Genomic DNA, 24953 nt, shown 5'->3' on the forward strand with positions numbered 1-24953 from the left:
TTATTTCACATAGATAACTCAAGCTCTGCTGAACAAATCACAAAGGGCTGATCTGGGCTGATCTGTTACTGTTGTATGGTTGAAACAAGCATGCCATTCTTCAGTAATCCAGTCAACACTAAGACCACCAACAACATCTTGTCCTCTGAGTGTCTGGTTTCAATGCAATACACAAACTCCTTCTCATAACTCTCCATCCCCTTGTCACAAAACACATGATAAGACGATGTAAACAATGACAGTCCCCTATAATCAAGTTTGACACACTGTTTGAACTGCCCTGCAAATGAAAACATCCAATGCATACATACACAAAAGGCTAAATGGGTAAAACACTTGGTTCTCAGGTAAAGACTCTCAAAAAATGATTCAAGTGCAAGTGTGAAGTGCTGTCAGATAACTAGAAGCCCTGTTAACGGGACACTTTGACTGCCTTGCCACTTCTTCCAAATTACCCTGGGGAATTCCTTTGGCATATGTCATGAAAAGGCTAAAGGTCAAGGTCATTAGACATTAAACCTCACAGAAAGGTTTGTGGTTACACTCTTTCAAAAAGGATTGACACATTTATCATTAAACTTTGAAAAGGTCAAAACAAGTCAAAGGTTAAAGTCATGAATGATGTTTTTGTGAAACCGTGTCATCACTCATTGCCAGTTAATGTTCCACTATCACAACCTTTGTACAATCCTGAGACTTGGATAATTGTTGGATCTTGTACAATTTATTTTTTATTTAGGCCAAGATCTGGAAGTATATGATATGTAAAGATTTTGGGAGCTTTGTAAGGAAATATCAGTAAAAGGACTGCTTCTGTTTTTGCAAACACAATCACCTATTGTTTGTTTTCTACCTGTCAAATAGTTTTGTTCTGGTGTAATTACCAATGAGGCAAAAATATCCATATGTTCTCCTGCCTGAGAACCAAGCACATGAAGCTGTCAGGTACTCACCCTGTCCTTGAAGGTGGGAGGTAGCAGCTTCCCCGAGTCTCCTGGAGGGGGGAGGTGGATGTAGAAGCCAAGGACGTCGCCCTTGCCAAAGTCCTCGCTGTAATGTTTGCCGTGACTCTGGTGAAAGCGTGTGCCTTTCCGGGACCGCCATGAGTAGCTGAACTTGTCATACCCGCATGGAGCTTGGAGATTACCTGGACAGAGGGAACTGTACTCTGAGGATACCTCATTGACAACTATTGAAATATTACAATACCCGGTACAGAACTGAAATATTTGTGAGATGGAATGTACAGCCTCATTCTTTGTAAAGTTACAAATTTTGTTGCATAGTAAATTGAAGTAAAGTAAACAATCACTCATCTGCAAATATGTTCTGCTGCAGAGCTGTTATCTACCTAATGTTAAAAGTGGTAGTACATAAAGAAATTTCTCTAGTTTTTCCTGAGTTTTACTCTTATTCTATGACTAGCAAACTTGTGTTAGTTTCAAATCCTGGTAATTGAAAAGGGAACCCAGCAATCCTATTAAACAAAACACTGTATGAAGAAAATACTGCAATGCCAAAATAAGTGAACAGACGAATATATCCCTTTAGTTTGTTTATTTGTTCCACATCGCATTCATCAATATTCCATCTATACAACGTAGGGACTGTAAATAATCGAGTATGGACCAGACAAGCCAATGATCGATATTGTGAGTAGCGACCCACATCGGAATATGATGACACACAATCAACCAAGAACAGAGCCTGACCACCAGATCCATTTGGTCGCCTCTTACAACCAGCATAGGTTGCTGGGGATAATTCTAAATTGGAATCCCAGGGTGTATTTCCTTAGAATAAATGGGGCGGTCGGGTAGCCTTGTGGTTAAAGCATTCGCTCGTCACCCCGAAGACCCGGGTTCGATTCCCGACATGGGTACAATGTGTGAAGCCCATTTCTGGTGTCCCCCTTGCGTGATATTGCTGGAATATTGCTAAAAGCGGCGTAAAACCATACTCACTCACTCACTTAGAATAAATGCAGAAAATCAAATAATGGGTTCATACAAACCCACACACTGCATTTGACTATGGATAAGAATGAGTTGACAACGGAATCAGATCAAAGAGAGATATCAGGGACAATTCTTCAAATCCTGGTTATAACAAATTCTACAAATAGACTAACCGTATCAGAGGGGAAACCAGTATGAGGAATTTTTCCCTTTTTTGACCAACCAACACACATGAGCAGTTATCATTGAAGCCTTGATACTAGGGCCATCAGCTCACCTTGATGTTTATTAGATATATGCAATGATATCAATCAGTTTATGGTTTGGTTTGGTTTGATGTTTTCGCCGCACTCAGCAATATTCCAGCTATATGACGGCGGTCTGTAAATGATCATGTCTGTGCCAGACAATCCAGTGATTGATATTATGAGCATCGATCAACACAATCGGGATCAATGACATGCTTCAACCAAGTCAGCGAGCCTGACCATCCAATCCCGCTAGTTGCCTCTTACGACAAGCATAGTCGTCTATTATGGCAAGTATGGGTTGCTGAAGACCTATTCTACCCCAGATCTTCAGGGGTCCAATCAGTTTATGTGACAATAAGACCATAAAACTCAATATATACAGAAGTCTATCCGCCATGGCAGCCAGGATTTAAACAAGATACAAACTGTGAGAGCAACTTTCAATGAAACTGTTGTGAGTTTATGCACTGGTTGACGACACTGTGAAGCTACTCACCGAGGGATTGCGACCAGCCTATCCGTACAGCTGACTCGGGCGGCATGTCTGTGATCCTGGCCTCAAAGTACCATCGACCGCACTGCACTCCTACAGGCAAATATCAGCCCTGTGTCAAATCATATTTCACCTTGGAGAAACAAGCATAACATCTCATTGTGATACGAAAATAAGAGCTTGGTTTGTTAGCTGGCCTTTCTTAGTTTTTTCTCTCCTGGCCCATATTTTATTTGGTTTAATTTGCCATCTGCAAGTATCAATATTTATCAAATTGGCTTGTTTGTTTCTTGCTTAACGCTGCACTCAGCAGTATTACAGCTATATGATGGTGGTCTATAAACAAACTAGTCTGGGTCAACACAATCCAGTGATTGACATCATGAGCATCAATCTCAATAGATGGGATACAATGCCATCCATGAACCAAGTCAACAAGTTTGACCACCTTTTAGCACACTCTTACGACAAGCATAGGTTGCTGAAGACTAATTCTAAACCGGATCTTCATGGGGAAACTGGCATGTAAGCCCATGTTCTCCGTTATGTTTGGTTGTTTGATTGTTTGTTTGTTTTTTAACGCCGCACTCAGCAATATTCCAGCTGTATGACGGCGGTCTGTAAATAATCAAGTCTAGAAAGACAATCCAGTAATTGACATCATGAGCATCGAGCCACGCAATTGGGATACGATGCAATGCATTAACCTAGTCAGCGAGTCTGACCACCCGATCCCGTTAGTCGCCTCTTATAACGTCTCTGTTATGTGTTTTGAATAATTCAACAGTCACAGGCACTGTAATTCACCTGACTCTCATTGATTTGTAAACTGAGGTTTACCATATTTGCATGAGAAACTGTTAGTTTGTTGTTTAGCACCATACTCAGCAATATTTCAACGTGTAAATAATCGAGTAAGGACCAGATAATCCAATGACTGATATGAGCCACGATTGACACCATCAGGGTTTGATGACATGTCATCAACTATACTACTAAAAAAATGTTAAGGATCACAGGATTCTTTCACATTACATGACAGATTAACTACAGTAATGTGAAAAAATTGTGTGATCCTTAACCTTTTTAATGTAGTATATATCAATGAAATTCAAGTGAACACGGATCCATTCACTGGGATAATAATGTAATGCTTTGAGTGTATTTAGGGTGTGGATTTGGCGCATTATAAAAATGCACATAATTAATTCAGAAGAAAACACAAGCAAGGTTGTGAACTGCGTGCCGTACCATGAGTTGAACGTATCATACTGTATCCCTTCTCCCCCGTCACCGACAGCCGGTCATCCGACACTTTCAACTGGGGAGCTGGAACAGGAACACATAACACTCAGATTAAGGAACACAATCAGTTTTCATCACCAAGTCTCAACAGCACCATGAAATCAGCATAAGACCACTATTCATTTCCTTTGATGACGGAAATTTTCCCTGAACATGTCATGTAAATCAAGTCTTTGAATGGCATTTAAAAGTGATACACATAAAGAAGAGAATTTATGGATGTCAACTTCTTTATTGTGATGAACACAACGTTTCGGAGTATATACTTACTCCTTCATCAGGTGAATGAATGCTATGAAGCAGAGAACATATATCAGCACTTGTAAGAACAACAAAAGTAATAAGATAGCAAAGGTGGAAACTTAACAAGGAAAGCCAACAGTTAATTGGCGCTTATATGTGATTAGCAATGGACAAATAGAAGTCAACACTTAAAAGTTAATCAGCGCTGATAGGCAATGGGCATTAACTGTTGGCTTCCCTTGTTAAGTTTCCACCTTTGTTATCTTATTACTTTTGACCCCAGATCTTATCTTGCAGCATAATGGCAATGAGAATGACCCCTTGATTTAATTTGAACACCATAACATATCGCAACAAGGCTATTGGTGCTTTCCTAGATGGATACAGGTCTCCCCAGGTGCTGACAAACCTAGAAACATAATCAGGGACAATCTGGAATTCAAGCATATGATCATAGGTTTCTGGCAGGCCAAGGGGACACAACTCTGCACAGCAAGTTGCAGCACCCATGCCCCTGAAAGGTTAAGTTCAGCATATGTTTACATAACAAGCTGACAACTAACAAGGAGGCTGACCTCTATCATGCAGCGCCAGGAGAACATGGGAAGACAGGAAGGTCCTGTACAGGTAGCCAGGTATAGGTTTTCCAGCCCAGTCCAGGCTCTCATCGAACGCCTGTCTGTTGGGTGCGTGGGGATCGCACTCTGCCAGGATATAGCGGTAGCCATCTTTGTTAAATGGGTGCTCCAAGGGATAGCCATGAGGTGGGAGTTTGGCTGTTGAACTCTGATCACTGCAAAGTGTGAAAAAGTCATTAAAATCACTAAGTATTTAGTTACAACTTCACATGACTAAAAATGTATTGTATCCAAAGACACTGTATTGTATCCAAATTTTGCAAGATCCAAATTAAAACATTCACTTTTGAAAATGATAAATATGAGAACTGGTAATAGGTTGTAGGTTTGAGAGCCCAAAAATGAAACGTTGATTGAATTCCAATTGAAGGGGAACATTCGTTCAATAACCAATATGTTCTGCGTTATATGAATCACAGAACCCCATATTGTGATGGGCATAAATTACATCTACATCTCTTCAAGTGCATAAAAAGCTGTCAGTTAAGCAGTTAAACAAGTACATATGACATAAAAAATTCAAATACTAACACATCTTAACCAATCATGTTGCAACAGTCAATAGCTGACTTCATTAAACTAGAATTCCAAACAAAGTGTCCTTAGCAGGGAAAGTGGGCAAAATATTATTGTGTCCATGACTAGGATTTTCAAAAGTTTTGATTTTCCTATATTTAGAGGTATTTTAACATTGCATTCAATGCAATAACTTTCAACTCAGTATTAAAGCCCCTTCCTCTTTACTGGTCCTGTTATCGGTATGACACAAGATTCTACAAGGTCATAACATCAGTTATAACTTTAATAAGGCGGTCTTGATAAACCCCTGTTAAAACCTAACCAGTTCAAATACTTACACACTTTAATCAATCATTTATATCAACATTTCCCAGCTGACTTAAACACTTGTTAGTGACTCCAAACTAACCTCACTATCTATCCTCACTATCTAACCTCACTATCTATCCTCACTATCTAACCTCACTATCTATCCTCACTATCTATCCTCACTATCTATCCTCACTATCTAACCTCACTATCTATCCTCACTATCTATCCTCACTATCAATCTGCCACTAGTCTCAAGCCTAAGTCTAGTAAAACTCTAATTCTAAGTCAGCTCAGCTAAATATAGACCATACCAACACTAACATCAACTGAAAATTATGCTAAGAGCCAAGTTTTGAAAACTAGCCTAAAACGTTTTTGGCACAGACTGCTATCATGCTGTCATGAGATGAGGTGAAATGGGGTTTAACATTGCGTCAAAGATTATTGCACTTACATAGCGACATGTACGCACATGTGTGTGGCTGCTTGTACGAGTCCGGACTGATGCCGATTCATAGTGCTAGCACACTGAGATACCATGCCTCGGTTTAACATGAATACCCCACTCAAACACAGGATACTGACTCCGAGCCGACCAGTGCTTGTTTTAGCCTCTTAATGCTGAGCGCCAGACAGGGTAACAACAAGTATCATCTTTTAACGTCTTTTGGTATAACGCGGCCAGGGACCTTCCACTCTCCGGCCGGACGCTCTAACACTAGACCATGGAGGTGGTCTGCCATGAAGCTTCATCAATCATCTCTTTACAAGACATGCATCATGGTATCAACTGTGTCAGTTACCTTCTTTTCTGCTTAGATCCTGGGATTAGTTGATTGTCGAAGGGTGCTTTCCTCTTGGCCGTGCGTCCTTTACCTGAAGCAATACCCATTTCTTTGTCTGTGGCAGGCATCTACCATTTCAATACAGAGCACAATTATCCTGTTAATATCAGTATCTCCATGCAAGTTTGTTAGTAAGTGTACGTAACTTCTAGTTAAGAATCATCAGTAAGTTTGTAGTAAGTAGTAAGGTTGACCTCGCTGCCATTTGTTTGTTCGTTTGTTGTTTAATGCCGCACTCAGCAATATTTCAGCTTTACGACGTTGGTCTGTAAATAATCGAGTCTGGACCAGACATTCCAGTGACTGATAAAATGACATGAGCATCCAATCCCGTTAGTCTTAAGACAAGCATAGTCGCCTCTTACAGCAAGCATGGGTCACTGAAGACCTATTCTCTACCCGGATCTTCGTGGATCTGTTGACATTTAATTAGTTAAGTACCTTTGATAGCTACATTATACAATAAGAATGTAGTATAAGTTAGAATATTAGTTCTGTTTTATAATTTAGCATTTTGTACCTTAAAAAATCATTCAGTAGCACTGTACAGCTTTCTCTCAGTTTAAACCCCAATAATTGTCACACTGCATGCTTTTGACCTACAGCACTATTTGCCCCAACGCCCCAGCCCAGTCTATTGTGTCGCTGATAGGCCAAGCTGGCCATTGCTATGAACTTCAATATTTAGATTGTATACATTTTAAAATCAGTTGCTCCTTTACTTCTCATAGAAGGACATCTTGTAGTCAGTGTATATTTATTGCAGTGTTCTTCATCACCTTTCTCACTGTGTGAGGATACAGAGGGATAGGAGGAAATTCATTCACAATTGAGGTTAGTTGATAATCTATTGTATGATGTTGTATTTATGGATGATTTCTAGTTATTGTGATTATAAATAAGATGTTTTGTGTAGTGCATTTCAGGTTTGATTGATTAGAAATATAATGTATCTGGTATAAATTTATAGTTGTAGATGAAGTGGGAGTTCAGTGACTTATTGGGAAACCTGTACAATTAAGTATTACACTGTAACCTAACGATATATCGACTACATATCTTATGTTATAACCTACTGTAACCTAACGATATATCGACTACATATCTTATGTTATAACCTACTGTAACCTAACGATATATCGACTACATATCTTAAGTTATAACCTACTGTAACCTAACTATATATCGACTACATATCTTATGTTATAACCTACTGTAACCTTACTATATATCGACTACATATCTTATGTTATAACCTATCTGTCCAGTAAAGGCAAGTAAATGTGAATGTATGTTTGAAACTAATGATTGATGTATCTGGGAAACTGCTGGTGTAAGAGCGTTGTTATTATTATTATATTATACATTCATACACCACAGGTATCCAGGTATTGATATCTGCTCAAATGCAGTTTTATTTGCTCCTCAATCAGTGGATCCGTTTGCATTCCAGTTATCATTCTCAACTCCCTGGGGAGTATACAACCCACGCTGCCTACAGGTGCATTTGAAGTCACTTGCCCAGGGGGACACCACAAGTTTGGACACTTGTTTCGGGTGTAGGCACGTATATACATTGTATGTTTGATGTGAGTGATTGATGTATCTGGGTAAGTGCAGGTGTATCAGCATTGTATGTTGGCTAGCGTACCTTATAGTTTTATCATTATTGTACAATATCATATCACTTGTATATATAGAGTTTTCTCCACACACATTCCTTCCGTATGCAGATGTGTGACTAGCAACACTTGCCGAGTGTGTGTGTACCATAGTATATCACCGGTGGTGCCAGCACAGGTTTGACCAATCTGGTATGTAATGTTATAGTACTGGTAGATGTATTATATGCATTTGTATCCCATGTACCTTGTAATTCCTGCAGTTTTATATCACTATATAAATGTACCAATAGGTATGGTTTCCATGTATCTTGACCTATTGTTTATATATGCGTAACTTTTGTTTGCATGTTGTTTAACGCCGCACTCAGCAATATTCCAGCTATATGACGGCGGTCTGTAAATAATTGAGTCTGGACCAGACAATCCAGTGATTAACATCATGAGCATCGATCCACGCAACTGGGATCGCTGACATGCATCAACCAAGTCAGCGAGCCTGACCACCCAATCCCATTAGTTGCCTCTTACAACAAGCATAATTGCCTTTTACTGCAAGCATGGGTTGCTAAAGACCTATTCTGACCCGGATCTTCATGGGTCAGATATGTGTAACTAGATTCATGTCATCTAAATGTTGTTTGTTAATGAAAGTGATGTGTATTTTATAACTGCAAAGAGTAAGTAAGAGTATCTGTACAAACAGATTGTACATATTTATTAGATTGTATTATAGATCTGCTTATGTTGTTATTTGTTTCAGGCTGACGTACATACATACATACATATGTTCAAGAAACATCATCAGCCCAACACTCCACAGTTGTTTGTGGTCATTTGGGAAGCTATCCCTATCGGCCCAAACTTAGCGCTGTTTTATTATGATTTAATTGTGTATTGATTTTCACTAAGTAATATGTTGCTTTAAGTAAGTAATAATCTAGCCTGACAAATACTTGGTCTGGCATACCATAGCATCTACCACAAAACATGATAAATCTTATGGCATTGTACCATAATAACAAGTCATGCAAGTTAGAACAAACTGTTTGATGTCAACGTCTTCTTTGCCAGACTGCATGGAACAGCGGGAATTTCAAGCAAAACCGGTGCAAATAAGTATCACAATATGTATTAATACATACATAGGAGTATCGTGACTCCTTTGGGTATTGAATCTGGGTCTTTGGCATCAACACTTTATCATTTGGGATTAAACCTTAATGTAAAATAACGAGCTATTGTGAGAGAACTAAAATGCATCTCAACCAGACTAAAGGACTAGTGGCTACCGGTATGTCTAACACTGCCCAAATAGTCAGGATGCCCATGGATCACTGTGTGCCTCACCAGCTATCTATATCCTAAAATCTATTACTCCCTGCCTTATCTCGCCCACCACACACCTCTGTCCTGTTTACAGCCGGTGGCTGTCACAATCCATCAGACAGGAGGTAGTGTTCAGCAGATTGTAGACTTTTCAAGGGAATACAATATATTTTTTTATGCAAACTTAGACCCAGTTATACCGGCTAGGCACAAGATTGTTTTGTTTATAGTAATATGATACTGCCTTGTGTGAAGCCGGGCAATGGGTGAGGAACTCTGGGATGTCTGCTGACTACACGTCACTAAACTGCTGAAAGTTTTGTTACAACACAAGATCCTTCTTGATAGGGACATTTTTCTATGAATAACATTTGGAGTATCTACACACGAATCGCTATCCAGCATGTGTCCTGGAGGACGTCTGTTCATACAGCCTCGTTTTGAACATGGATACATACTGTCCACCACTGGGAGAGCCTTTGGAAGCTGTCCTATCAGCTGACTGGTCCTGGTCACCTCACTGTTGGGGCCGATCTTGGACAGATCCTGCAACACAAGCAGACAGAAAAAAACATAAAAAACTCTTGCAAAATCAGGGCTTGATTTAGCTATATAAAACATGCACCAGTGCAACCTATTATTGAAAAACACAACCAAATATTTATGTTTACATGCACCCAAAAATTCAAATTCTTGTCTCACTGACCCTTACTTGTCCAAACAATATCAATCTTTGAACAAATTCCATGTCTCAAAGTTTTATTTACCATGCTTTATCACTAATCCCAGTGTTGTGTCAGTTTCATGATATATAACAGTAATCGGAGATCTGTGATTTTACTTATTCAGACGAGCTAATGCATCTGTGTTTCAACTTGATAAAACTTGTGTATATAACTACTATATATGAGCTTGTTCTCGTCGCTATATGGCTGAAATAATGCCGATGCGAGGTTAGATTTTAACTCACTCATTCACTTTGATAAATTTATGGGACCAGGGTCAACCTGGTTTAGTCTGGTGCAGCTAGCTTTTCACGGTTAAATCAAGTTCCTTAAATTGAGCCCTGAAAAACCATTCACTGTGTGTCAGCAAATGTTAGGGAAACCATGGACATATTAGTGTCAGTTAATGGCATCTTGTTGTCCAGAAGAAATCTCACCAGCATGACCAGTGCTTGAAATTATGTAAGTCTGCATGTCAAGGAGGAAATCAAGGAGGAATATTGACATTTCCTTGTGGACTACCACAGTTACCATTGTGTAGATGGAAACTCTGCAGATTGTATGTTTACTAGTCCACAGAAATGATCAGAGCTTTAGATAAACTCAGCTCTGTATTTGTGAAAAAGAAATCAGCAATTACATAGTTCTTGCTAAGGCCAACCAAAAATCAGAGGACATCCCATGAAGTGAAATGTCAGAATGACCTTTCATCCGACCAAACAGCATCACCTACCAGATCGGGAAAGTGACAGTCAGAATGGGTTTTCTTATCATGCAACCTCAAAATGGTTAGCACTGGGCATCGAGGAAGACAGTTACAAGCTGTACGACTGATTCATCATTTATCTCTCGCTTCAATGCGATACACATTTGAAATGGAAGAGATTTTCCATAGCCAGTCCGAAGTTCTGCCACACAATCTTGGCCAAATATTAGACATTGAAGAATTTTCTTTTGTTCAGTTTTCAAATTTGGAATTGGTATTTTCCAAAGCGTAGTCTGGAATGGAAATTGCCAATTTTGAAACTAGCGCTGTAAAGCTCGAGAAAACTGCTTTCTGACTGGCTAACACCAAATTCTTGTTAGTCTTTTTATTGGTCGGTCAAACTTTGAGAAAGGTCATTCTGACATGACCAATAATGTGATGTCCTCAGATCATTGTTTAGCGGAAGCGAGCATTAACATCTGATTTTAATGAGATAGAATAAATCAGAACTACCCAAATCATTTTGAGTTGACTGAGTACAAATATGCATGAAAAATTTAAATCCCAATAGTAGAACAACAGTCAATGGAGTTCAATTTTTAACTTGCATGCCTGGATTTCTTTACCTATCTCTATATACTGGTACTGGATGAGTGCAGGCATCTCACATACATGATCCCTACTGCAGTGAATAATGCATAAAATCTCACTTATAGTTAATTAGACATGTATATCACTGTTGTGAAGCTATGTCACATGTTACACTCAGGGCAGCGCACGAACAAATACTAATTAGAAGTCACCTGGCACAGCATTTCAAGCACAAGTAGTTTTTGAAACTGTCTACACATTGGTGTAAAAATACCCAACATACTGGACCTAAGGGTGTAAAAACATATAGAATACCTAAAAAAGACATCAGTATTCCAGAAATTTATTATCCAGAGCCCTGAAATAAAAATTAATTTCCTATCCCGATCCTAGTATATGCAGAAATGTGAAGAAATACCATCGTAGATCCTACTTGGCAAGGGCAAGGTCAAGCACAAGCCAAGTATGCTACAGAAATCTCTCCAGAACAACCGAGGATTAGCTCACCTGGGTCAATAAGCTGAAACAGAAGTCCCCTGTGGAGTCGTCACACGCAAACAGGTCAATTTCTTTGGTCTGAAACATCAGCAATCAGTAGATCAATCTATGACCATGTCCCATTATAGATGAATACATGACATAGTTCTACCATGTCTACAGCCCGGCTTGCATTGAAGACACATTCTCATGGCAGCATTTCATGTCCATTTTTAGATAATGGCAATTCTGAACCATTGACAACAATCACACACTTACTAAAAAGGCCATAGACAGATAATTCATTTTCCCTGCCGAGGTGATACAATAGACAGATAATACCAAGCTCAACCTCTACAAATTTCTCCACTTACCATGAATACAAGACTTACAAAAAGTCATTTTAATGCTATATGATATTATTTCATGGACTTCAGACATGGTAAAAACGGATTTTTATATTCTGAGGTTGTCATTAATCAAGAAGGCTTAGGTAATCAGAACAACATGTGCTCTTTCACTCATTAACTTGATTTCTCTGGACAAAACACACACACTGTGACATCCATTGTTTAGAAGACAGTGGTGTCCACACTAAACAATACACACACAATGTGACATACCATTGTTTTGAAGACAGTGGTGTCCACACAAAAGAATACATACACAATGTGACATACCATTGTTTTGAAGACACCAGTGTCCACACTAAACAATACATACACAATGTGACATACCATTGTTTTGAAGACAGTAGTGTGCCATGTGAGTTTGGTTCTTCGAGAAACTGTTGTAAGACTTTCCCAGTTCTTGTCAATGAAAGGAATTATCTCCTGAAAGACAGACATTCTTCATTCAAAATCAGGCATGACATATGGAAAGGTTACAGTCTACAAATGATTGCTTAAAAGTTAGGAATATTCTTGAGAGGTTCTTTCACAATTATGGTGAAAGGATAGCAAATGTCTGTACCATGTTGGGTGGAATTTCACATTTCAAATTTTACCATTCATGGGGAAGCACAGTTTAAAATGAATTCCTTCTTAGAGTAAAAAAAGCAGAGTGGAGCCCCTCCTTTTACTTTATTATTCTGATAGTAGTTAGTAAAGATTCAGGTTAGGAAAACCTAAGCATAGATAATTTAGCATGTCCCATAATTGTATGATGGCTAGTTATAGACACTGTGACATGCCTATGAAATCAGCAGGTCTTAGACAGCCTAGAATGCAGAAAGGTTATACAAGTTGCATGCAGGCTTTAACCAGACACAAAATATTGCACCCTAAATGCATTTAATATTGAGATGAAATCAGTGTGGCTGTTCCTAACTCAAAGTTCACTTATTTTTAACAAAGTTAACAAGGTTAACATATCCAAAGGCAAGTCATTAAGGAAGAGATTGGCAAACAGACTATAAAAATATTTTTTGAGTAGCCAAACAGAGATGTAGAAATGCTCTGTAAATCATACACTGCTTATTGGAACTTTTCCAACAGGGTTGATCCCTAGCGACTGATACTAGACAATAAATGGATGAGGGATGATGAAATCAAGACAATTTGACACCCAACTGCAAGGTAACACAGACATCCTAACCAAAGGGAGATAACTTTGTGCAGGCAATCTACTCACTCTGTCCTTGGAGAAGACTTGTTTGGACTCCCCTTTGCTCTCGGCGGTGTGCACCAGGTTGGCTAGTGCAGTGTAGCAGATCTGTGTAAAACCTGCAAGCAAGAAACATGCGACATTGTTACACAAAGTCTCAGCAGAAACTGGAGCTGGATTATTTATCAAACAGAAGTCAACCCCAAACTGAGGCAATAAGGAAAATCTGGGATAATTTGCTACTACAAGTATACGGTGTTGACAAAAATAAATCATCTTCTGCATTGTATTATACCCCTTAAAATCTGTAAATCATCTCATTACAAGGTAAAACAAGTGATTATGAAGTGCTTATTAACAGTTTTAATGTGTTGTTGATTAATGCTGTACTCAGCAATATTCCAGCTACATGAAAGGGGCCTGTAAATAATCAAGTCGGGACCAGACAATCCAGTGATCAATGTTGTGAGCAATGATCCACGCTTTCAGGGTACAATGACACACTATCAACCAAGACACCAAGCATCACAACCTGATCCATTTGGTCACCTCTTGCTGGGGACCTATTGCAACCCAGAATCTCCATGGTGTGATTGTTTGCAGAACAATGTTAAGGTGACACAATATGTAGAGGTGAACATCGTCAACAGCTGCTCCACTTACTGGCTTGTTTCTTCTGACACGACTCCAGGCCTGTCTGGTTACAATTTTTACAAATAAACTGGTAGTTTGTCATGAAGGGAATGCATTTGCTGAAAATAGATGAACAGAATCAATTACAAGCCTCAATCAATCGACATCTAATAAAAAAGAGAGTACATACCCCGATATGACAGCTGATACACAGATTACATACCCTGAAATACACAGAATATGATAGCTGATACACAGAATATATACCCCGATATGACAGCTGATACACAGAATACATACCCTGATATGACAGCTGATACACAGAATATATACCCGATATGACAGCTGATAGACAGAATACATACCCCGATATGACAGCTGATACACAGAATATATACCCGATATGACAGCTGATAGACAGAATACATACCCCGATATGACAGCTGATACACAGAATACATACCCCGATATGACAGCTGATACACAGAATACATACCCCGATATGACAGCTGATACACAAAATATATACCCCGATATGACAGCTGATACACAGAATATATACCCTGATGTGACAGCTGATACACAGAATATATACCCTGATGTGACAGCTGATACACAGAATATATACCCGATATGACAGCTGATACACAGAATATATACCCTGATGTGACAGCTAATACACAGAATACATACCCTATATGACAGCTGATACACAGAAAACATACCCTATATGACAGCTGATACACAGAATACATACCCTATATGACAGCTGATACACAGAATACATACCCCGATATGACAGCTGATACACAGAATACATAACAGATATGACAGCTGATACACAGAATACATACCCCGATATGACAGCTGATACACAGAATACATACCCTATATGACAGCTGATACACAGAATACATTCCCTGATATGACAACTGATACACAGAATACATACCCGATATGACAGCTGATACACAGAATACATACCCGATATGACAGCTGATACACAGAATACATACCCCGATATGACAGCTGATACACAGAATACATACCCCGATATGACAGCTGATACACAGAGTACATACCCGATATGACAGCTGATACACAGAATACATAACAGATATGACAGCTGATACACAGAATACATACCCCAATATGACAGCTGATACACAGAATACATACCCGATATGACAGCTGATACACAGATTACATACCCTGATATGACAGCTGATACACAGAATACATACCCGATATGACAGCTGATACACAGATTACATACCCTATATGACAGCTGATACACAGATTACATACCCTATATGACAGCTGATACACAGAAAACATACCCCGATATGACAGCTGATACAAAGAATACATAACAGATATGACAGCTGATACACAGAAAACATACCCTATATGACAGCTGATACACAGATTACATACCCAATATGACAGCTGATACACAGAAAACATACCCCGATATGACAGCTGATACAAAGAATACATAACAGATATGACAGCTGATACACAGATTACATACCCTATATGACAGCTGATACACAGAAAACATACCCCGATATGACAGCTGATACAAAGAATACATAACAGATATGACAGCTGATACACAGAAAACATACCCTATATGACAGCTGATACACAGAATACATACCCTGATATGACAGCTGATACACAGAATACATACCCGATATGACAGCTGATACACAGAGTACATACCCGATATGACAGCTGATACACAGAATACATAACAGATATGACAGCTGATACACAGAATACATACCCCGATATGACAGCTGATACACAGAATACATACCCGATATGACAGCTGATACACAGATTACATACCCGATATGACAGCTGATACACAGAAAACATACCCCGATATGACAGCTGATACAAAGAATACATAACAGATATGACAGCTGATACACAGAAAACATACCCTATATGACAGCTGATACACAGAATACATACCCTGATATGGCAGCTGATACACAGAATACATACCCGATATGGCAGCCGATACACAGAATACATACCCGATATGACAGCTGATACACAGAATACATTCCCTGATATGACAGCTGATACACAGAATACATACCCTATATGACAGCTGATACACAGAATACATACCCGATATGACAGCTGATACACAGAATACATACCCTATATGACAGCTGATACACAGAATACATACCCGATATGGCAGCCGATACACAGAATACATACCCGATATGACAGCGAATACACAGAATACATACCCGATATGACAGCAGATACACAGAATACATACCCGATATGACAGCTGATACATTGAGAGTGGAACCAGCCTTGACACACATTGCACTGGAGCTCCACACTGCCTATGTTTCGACCTTTGCCACTAAAACAATGTATACATTTTATTTCATCCTTTACATAAAGAACAACCTTGAGGAAACAAGAGCACAACAATTCCATAGTCCCAGGTTAGTAATATTGATGGAATAACTTGTGTTTAACATGTTTAATATGGCTTTGAACATTATTTCAGTTATATGATGGCACATCAGCTGATTGTGGGAAGAAAGTGATGCAGCTATTAAAAGTTAATACTTTGGCCAGAAATCAAGAATACTAGAGAGAATCTGGGATTGAAACTCATGATCACAGGATCCTGGCATCCCAAAGGGGTACAAAACTCTGCCAGCAAATTGCAATGACTTTGGCGACAGGGCCACCCATGCACCTAGCTGTGGTAACCGTATCTCTGTGCTGCTCCCTATAAACGTTTTGATATTGACTTATCGCTATACAGAGATCTGGGCTGTTCCATAGTATTTTCCTTTCATAGTTCCATATATTTTGTTGTTGTTTAACACTGCACTCAGCAATATTCCAGATATATGATGGAGGTCTGTAAATAATTGAGTCCGGACCAGACAATCCAGTGATTGACATGGTGAGCAACGATCTACGTACATTGTAATTGGGAAACAATGACATGTGTCAACAAGTCAGTAAGTCTGACCACTCGATCCCGTTAGTCGCTCTTTAAGACAAGCATAGTCGCCTTTTACGGCAAACATGGGTTGCTGAAGACCTTTTCTAACCCGGATCTTCACGGGTTTGTATTTTCTCATTTCTTTCATAACTGCACCCTATCTCACCAATAGCACTGAGAAGCTTGTGGCTGTGAATCTGACATTGCAGGTGGAAGGTCTCCCATATCTGATGCTGGCGTCATGTCAATGTCTTCCTTGTTCTCCTGGCCACTGTCCCCATTACAGTCAGTAGTCCCTGGGACAGGTGCCCCCTCCTCACACCCCTCACTGGTATCCATGGCCTCTGGGGATGTAAACATTCACTCAGGCAGCAGTAAACAAATATATTCACTCAACTCCGTGCCCAGGACCTATCAATACAGTTTACCTTTATTCTAGGCCTCTATTAAGGTCAGTTCTTATTAGAGGCCTAGCCCTCATTCATGTCTCCCTGGCACTGGAAGCTACAAGAAGGGATGGTATAGTTAAGTAAACTTTATGATATTCAAAATGTAATGGTGAGAAATATTTAGCTGTAGCTTACCTGGTTCTTATCTTAGAGTAAGACACAAAGCGATCAGAGCGCTAAGATGATCGTAACTTCCATACTTTAACTTAGACTTACGACAGTCGTAGTGCTACGATTTCTTTGTGAAATGGGCCCCTGGCTCTTTTTTCAAACCATGTCCTTAGCCCCTGCTCTAATAAGGGTCATCTCTTAGTCTTAATCAAGTAAATAGAAATTCAACTCCTTACAGAGGAAACACAATTACTTTTTGGGGGGTCTGTGTGCCTATGAAGAATCAAGATACAGTACTGATGATACATAGAGGAAAAGATTCCTAATTCTGTCCATTTCTACTAATCCTATAGATAAACAATGTAGTATTGGAACAACTTGGATGGAATTTATTAAGAATGCAAAAAGGCCTAAGATTAGTGCCTGTTTAAGTTGATTAGGAGATAAACATACTGTGTTTTCAATGTAGAGCTAGGTTACCTGTAGATTTAACCCCGCTAAATTGAATGTGGAACCGAACGCGCAGAGTGAGGTTTCAAATGTTAAATTTAGCGCGATTAAATCTACAGGTAACCTAGCTCTACATTGAAAACACAGTATGTTTATCTCCATTCTACCATGACGAAATAAAACGCGAACTCTTTGGTGTTAGCAAATATACTGAGTGAAGCGGCATGGGTTGAGTTCAGTGTTTTGAGTGGGTTATCGATCTGAATCACGGAATCACCGAACAGAATATGGTGCTGTATATACGCAAGCAGTTTGTTTACACCGTAATACTTCACTCGAACATATGACAGGCATTGAAAGCATATAAGCACGGCAACTTGGTAAGCTAACATGAGGTGGGCATCCCTAAAGAAAACAAAGCAAGCTTTGCAAGGCTTTCGCTCTACATCGCACGTCACGATGATGACGTCATATCGCTCATTGTGACGCAAAAGATATGACGTCACAGTCGTATATAGAAAAGCGCCAAAATTTCAAGCTCTCTGCTGTCTCCAAAACATAAATACATTCCCTTTGTTGATTTCTGTCGTGTTTTTTCTGCACGAAATGTATTGCCACACATCCTTTGAATATTGTAGTAACCGCATCTGTGCATTTTGTAACCTGTAATTGTAGATATAGTTATTTATGTATGCCTACCGACAATGACTGAAAATAGTACTATTCTATGAGTATTAGCTTCCGCGGTGATGCGGCCGTCAAACCAGCTGTTTCAATCAGAGGGGGTTTATTGTGATTTAATAGCCTCTGATTGACCAATCAGAATCAAGTAAATTCCAAATACATGGTAGAATAAAATATAATAATGCACTGCTTTATAACATACCTGTGTCTTGTTTCCTAAAGTCTTCTTGCTCTTCCTGTGTTTTATCTTCCCTGAAAATTTTCAGAAATATTTCAAAATATTTATGAGAGCCAGGGGGTTCTTGTCATGAGCCTATTTTATCACAAATTTAACACTTAGCGTCCTTGGATTCAAATGCAGAAACACTCAAGGACCCGATAATTTCTAACACTGTTCATTGACAGTGTTACAAGAAGGAAATATCACTTGTCCAATTTAACGTGCTATCAAAATGAAGTTTTCCTTGTTACCATGGCTATGCAAAGAGTGCAATATCTGACTGCATGCTAGCCAAAAGCTTCTTGCTTCACCCATCAGTCTGAAAGTTGGTAAATCAACTTGCTAGCTTACAATTTTGCTTTAGTTATCAAAATAGCATCCAGACTTTGAAATTTTAATGGAAAAGCTGGACAAAATACATGTTAATATGACAAACAATTAATTCTGTTATTTGTAGTTACATCATGGCCTTTGACAAATTTGCCTGCAAAGCAAATACTGTAAAGATAGCACACTGCTATAACAACATATTATCAGTAATGGAAGAACTAATTATTACCCAGTTTTAAACATTCTGTCAATATTCTACTCCCATACCTTGAATTACTATTTAATATGATTTTAGAAAAGTCTTATTTCCCCAAAGAGTGGATTATTGGTGTGATTATTCCACTACATAAATCAGGATCATGTACTGATACAAACAATTATCGAGGAATTACCTTTCTGAGTGTGTTTAGCAAAATATTTGTTTCTATTATCAATAAAAGGTTCACCTTTTGGTCAGATTCATTTGATAAAATTTCGGAAGAAGCAGGTTTTAGACAAGGGTACTCAACCATGGATAATATTATCATACTTAATGCGATTATTCACAAATACATGCAGAAAAAGGTGGAAAATTTTATGCAATTTTTGTAGATTTCAAAAAGGCGTCTGATTCTGTAAACAGAAATATAATGTGGGCATTGTTTCTTTCAAATGGTGTAACAAAATGGGTAAATTATTATGCAATATTTATCAAAATGTAAAGTCATGTGTTAAAAGACAAGGAATATATTCTGATGTCTTTACATGTAACATTGGTGTACGCCAAGGCTGTATTCTTAGCCCCTTTCTGTTCTGTTTTTTCATCAATAAACTGGCTGCACAAATTAAGGATAACTGTACGGATGGTAGACAGCTGCATCCAGATATTGTTAAGAATCTGAGAAAACGACAGTGTTAGTTTATAAAAAGGGAAATAAAGTATTAAGTTGGGAAAAATGGTTCTTCAACTCACAACCGTTACAAATTGTCACTTCTTATAAATATCTGGGGGTTACTTTCACAGGCAGAGTATCATGGAATTACCACACCAGTAATGCAGGCAAAAAAGATATATATATATATGCTTGTAAACGATTCCTTGGCATAAAAAACTGTACACTGAGTGTTATGGAATATGGTGAATGTGGACGTGTACCACTTTACATATCTCAACATGTTAGAATTCTCAAGTATTGGTTCAAGATTCTTAAAATGCCTATTGATAGATTACCAAGAAAATATTATAATATGATGTTATTGTATGAAAAACATGGAATTCGCAATTGGGTATATGATGTAAAGTCATTATTAAATGAATGTGGCTACAGGTATGTTTGGCATAATCAATGTGTACCTAGCAATTCAGATTCGTTTTTAGTATCTATATGCCAAAGACTTAAGGATATTTACTTACAAAAATTGTCATCGCATGTTCAGAAAAATGCAATTATTACAAGCTTTTCAAGACAACTATGATGAGTTTCATTTTCTGTTAGTCTGTCCAAAATATGACCATCTAAGAAGTAAATATATTGATCTGCCTTTTTATGTACATCCCACTCAACAAAAATTTATACTGATCATGTCAACAACTGATAAAGATACTCTAAAGAGACTATCAATGTTATCATGCTATGTTAATTAGAATGTGACCTGTTAAACATATCTGCAACCATTCTCGAAAACAGAATTGTACTATAAGTATAAGCCATTCCATTGTATGTGCAATACAATCTGTACATCTTTTGGACAATAAAGCTATATCACATTGAGTTTCATTATACTGTTTTCATTGTTGAGTACAATATGCACTTAAGTAAACAAGTTATTTACATTTACATGGCATTCATCTTATAAAAGAAAATGGTTTTGTTTCTTCAGGGATGATTAAAGTTTTCATTTTTGATCACACAACATTGCCCATCAGTTACTTCATTTCAAATCAAAGTTTATTGTTGAATCAACTCTAGTCGCTAAAAACTAATCACTTGAACAACACCAACACAGTTGACAAAACGTTTAGGCTTACAATGTGCATAAAACCCATATAGTTGGCCAACCCCCTGATTTTACGAACACAGCACATGTTTTTGCTTCTGATTTTACAAACAAGTGACCAACGTTCATTGTGACTGGCTTGCAGCCAAGGAAGAGTATGCATTGCTCCATATCATAAAATTTGTCCCATAGTGATAATCACGTGTTGTCAAATTCAGAATAATATTTTGTAAACAAATCCAATTTCAGTGCAAATTTGGCCGTTTTCATCCTTTAAACATATTCAAACGAGAATGACATGGTAGAAAACGATACAACTGACACATCCATGTGGAAATGAACTTTAAATCGCACTGATCAATACACAACTTTGCTTCCTTACAAAGGGGAATGGTTGTTCGATTTCTTCTCTCCCGCCTTGTCGGCCATTTTCCTAATTTGATCTCGTTATTTACCGCGAGATGAGTAATGAACAAGTCGCAGTGATATGAACAACGGATAAATGCAGGTTTATGTTAAACCTTCAACGTTTTCATTACTGATCAGCGGTGTCAATGGGCAAAGAAGCGGCGCTTTATAATGACACCAAGGTAAACAAGCCCATGTAACAAGTGCCGAGGTGTGTCACGTGACGTCTGTCAGACGAGAAGTCCGCCATAATTTTAGCAGAAGCAGGTGCGATGAATTCGCCGCAATCAGTATTCACAAATGAACCGTTTATTGTAAAGTATAACAGGTCTTTGTTGAATCAGCGTGCAGTGGTATATACTTCGGTGAGACAGTGAGAGATTTCAGCTCGGGAATGTGGCACTCCGAAATTTGTCAGAAGCCAGCGGAAGTCAGTGAGAATACAGGAAGTAACCGAGTTCAATTTTGATCTGATGAGTAACCTCGGAATGATTTGACTTACAAGTTCACATTTGTAGGCCGCTGCCATGAAGAAATTTTTCTCAAAAATTGACGGTTCAACACAACAAAATGCACATATTGGAAAAGTGTTCCAAGTTGGGAGATACAGTGTCACAGTTGAAGATGTGATTGCAGAAGGTGGGTCAAACAAAACCTAAGCAAATCTTATTTGGGGGCGTGAACTCAAGATACGGACTCTAACATATTTATGGACGTGACACCCATCTGTCACGTTGATATTTTACTCTACCTGTAAAAAGCTCATGTCTTTATTCTGCAATGGCATGTTGATTGTAAGCTGAATAATGCTTTGGTGTCTGTGCAACAACTGTCGCTTAGGTACACACATTTATTTCAGCTTCTATCTTGCATATAAGGGAAAGATTGTTTCTTCTATTTCTTGGAGTAAAAACTTGAATTATTTAGTAGAATGTTCAGAAGATTTGTCATGTTTTTCATCTGATCATGTCAGGAAATTTGGCACTGTCTTCACATATCTTACAGAAAGAAATAGGCATATGATGCCAAATCCCATATATTTGATTTAGAATGCATGGTAGGACTGATGTTTTCTAATGATTAAAGCAGTTCACTGTTCCCAATATTATCAATTGTAAGCCATTTTGTGTGAACATTAAACTCTATGTACAGAACTTTGCCCACCTTTCTAGGCACCACATGTACATGCACTAATACATACATATACTCAAACTGCAGCAAAGATATATGATAGAATCAACAGTACCCAACAATGCAACATAGTGACAAACTGTTTTGACTTGAGATACCATGTAGTATTGACAAAATTATTTTGGTGAAACATTACTCATCCTGTTGAAATAATTATTCAGCAATGTTTACATGTTTAGGCTCTGAATGTATTGTTTACCTATTAATTTAATAATTTTAACACCATGACATGAGGTTTTGACTAGTAGTGGGACGAGACACAGATGCACCGTAGGATCGAGATTTTTAACTTCTCGATACTACAAGTATCGATCACAGTCGCACACTAAATAAAAAGTATTGATTCTTACCTTAAATGTTTGTTTTAATAACTGTTTCACCGAACACTAATTAGTAGTGAAAATGTTAATATTTTCATCCATTGCACTTTACTTGACACTGCCAACTGTAAATCATCAGTGTGCCAGGTATTTGACCATCTTGTCAATGAAGAAGGTGGCTTACTCACCAAAGATAAGAGCATATGCAAGTATCGTGGTACATATTAGATCGTGAGCAAGGCATCGTGATAGGTGTTGGATTGCACAGTTAGTGTATTGTCCCAGCCCTAGCTTTGACTGACATGGCTAAACAGGTGCTGTCAAACCTTTGAGACAAGAATCTTCAATTTGTAAGAAAAGAATTGAGAACTATTCTGTCACGTCATCAAACTGGACACCATGCATCGGTGGATCGTGAAATTTTGCTTCCCGATACAAGTATCGATCACAGTCACACGCTAAATAAAATATATCGACTCATACCTTAAATGTTTACTTTAATGGCTGTTATGCAAAACAATAATTAGTAGTGAAAAAGTAAATATTTTCATCCATTGCACCATACTTGACACAACCAGCTGTAAATTCGTCAGAGTGCCAGGTATTTGAATATCCTGTATATGAAAAAGATGGCTTACACGCCACAGATAAGGGCACATACAAGGAACGTGATACGTATCGGATCGTCAACAGGGTGTTGTGATACGTATCAGATGCACAGTAGGTGTATTGTACAAGTCCTACAGGCTACACATTTTGTCAGGACCACTTTGGTAATTTAAAAGCCTTTTTTGAAAAGTATACAATTATCCAGCATTTCAGGTAAACAATAAAGTGATAACACATCTAGTATGTATGGTCAACACAACAATGTTAACACATTGTGTATGCCAAATGTCCCATAGATAAGTGTCAGCTTTTCTTGTTAGTAAGATACACTATATCATGGGCTGACTGATATTGTGAGGACCTTGTGTCGTAAACTGTCCTGTTGACAGGTAGGGTAATGACAACGGCTCATTGCTGGACCTATACACTTGATGTCGGTGGACAAGGGTGGAGAAACTGAAATTGTGGTTTGATAAATGGCAGATAAAATATTTTCAGAAAATTTGACGAGATACCCTTATTTATTGTCATTTTCTGTTGTTTACATTTCCAGTCAATCAATCAAACAGTAGTGTCCATGTATTACATTTTTGAAGGGGATACATTGGTCGATATTGTCATGATTTGTGGAATTTGATCTTTCAACTCAATACCTCTGAGCTTTATTTACCTTACCATATCACTCATCCCTGTGTTATGTGTAATTAGTCACACTTTCTTTGGCTTGACATCAACAAACTGTGGATTCTTCAAGATTATGTGCACATGTCCCTATTACGTTATACAGCAATATGTCATTAATTTATGTGACACTGGTAGAAGACCGGCCTATGTTTCAACTTTGATAAATCAATAGGACCAGGGTGCAACCAGGTTTTGCCTTGTGCAACCCTGCTTTCATGTCACCACGCACCTGTTGCAAGTTAAATCCAGCTCCTTAAATCGAGCCCTGTA

At 38.4% G+C, this 24953-nt stretch overlaps 2 protein-coding genes across 3 annotated transcripts in view; one reads left to right on the plus strand and one right to left on the minus strand.

The window, feature by feature from the left end:
- LOC124110636 (set1/Ash2 histone methyltransferase complex subunit ASH2-like) overlaps nt 1-21987 on the minus strand; it is a 104999-nt gene extending 83012 nt beyond the window's left edge. The window contains exons 1-14 of one of the 2 annotated variants that reach the window (XM_048392275.1): nt 21854-21987; nt 19147-19196; nt 17417-17594; nt 16561-16650; nt 14283-14371; nt 13647-13738; nt 12752-12847; nt 12045-12113; nt 9974-10061; nt 6523-6595; nt 4826-5043; nt 3954-4031; nt 2706-2795; nt 954-1147 (exon numbers count right to left, since the gene is read on the minus strand). In XM_048392275.1, coding sequence (XP_048248232.1) covers nt 954-1147; nt 2706-2795; nt 3954-4031; nt 4826-5043; nt 6523-6595; nt 9974-10061; nt 12045-12113; nt 12752-12847; nt 13647-13738; nt 14283-14371; nt 16561-16650; nt 17417-17594; nt 19147-19196; nt 21854-21900 — 1452 coding nt within the window. In that variant the 5' untranslated portion in view covers nt 21901-21987. Of the gene's footprint in view, nt 1-953; nt 1148-2705; nt 2796-3953; nt 4032-4825; nt 5044-6522; nt 6596-9973; nt 10062-12044; nt 12114-12751; nt 12848-13646; nt 13739-14282; nt 14372-15980; nt 16164-16560; nt 16651-17416; nt 17595-19146; nt 19197-21853 lie in introns of those variants that run through there. The other variant, XM_048392276.1, reaches the window with a different exon arrangement.
- Nucleotides 21988-22383: 396 nt separating this feature from the next.
- LOC124110635 (AP2-associated protein kinase 1-like) overlaps nt 22384-24953 on the plus strand; it is a 71249-nt gene continuing 68679 nt past the window's right edge. The window contains exon 1 of the mRNA XM_046469953.2: nt 22384-22518. Within this exon, the coding sequence (XP_046325909.2) occupies nt 22407-22518 (112 nt within the window). The 5' untranslated portion in view covers nt 22384-22406. The remainder of the gene's footprint in view (nt 22519-24953) is intronic.

The sequence above is a fragment of the Haliotis rufescens genome, unplaced genomic scaffold (assembly GCF_023055435.1).
Source record: "Haliotis rufescens isolate VD_foot unplaced genomic scaffold, xgHalRufe1.0.p SCAF_11, whole genome shotgun sequence".
Classification (NCBI taxonomy): Eukaryota; Metazoa; Mollusca; class Gastropoda; order Lepetellida; family Haliotidae; genus Haliotis; species Haliotis rufescens.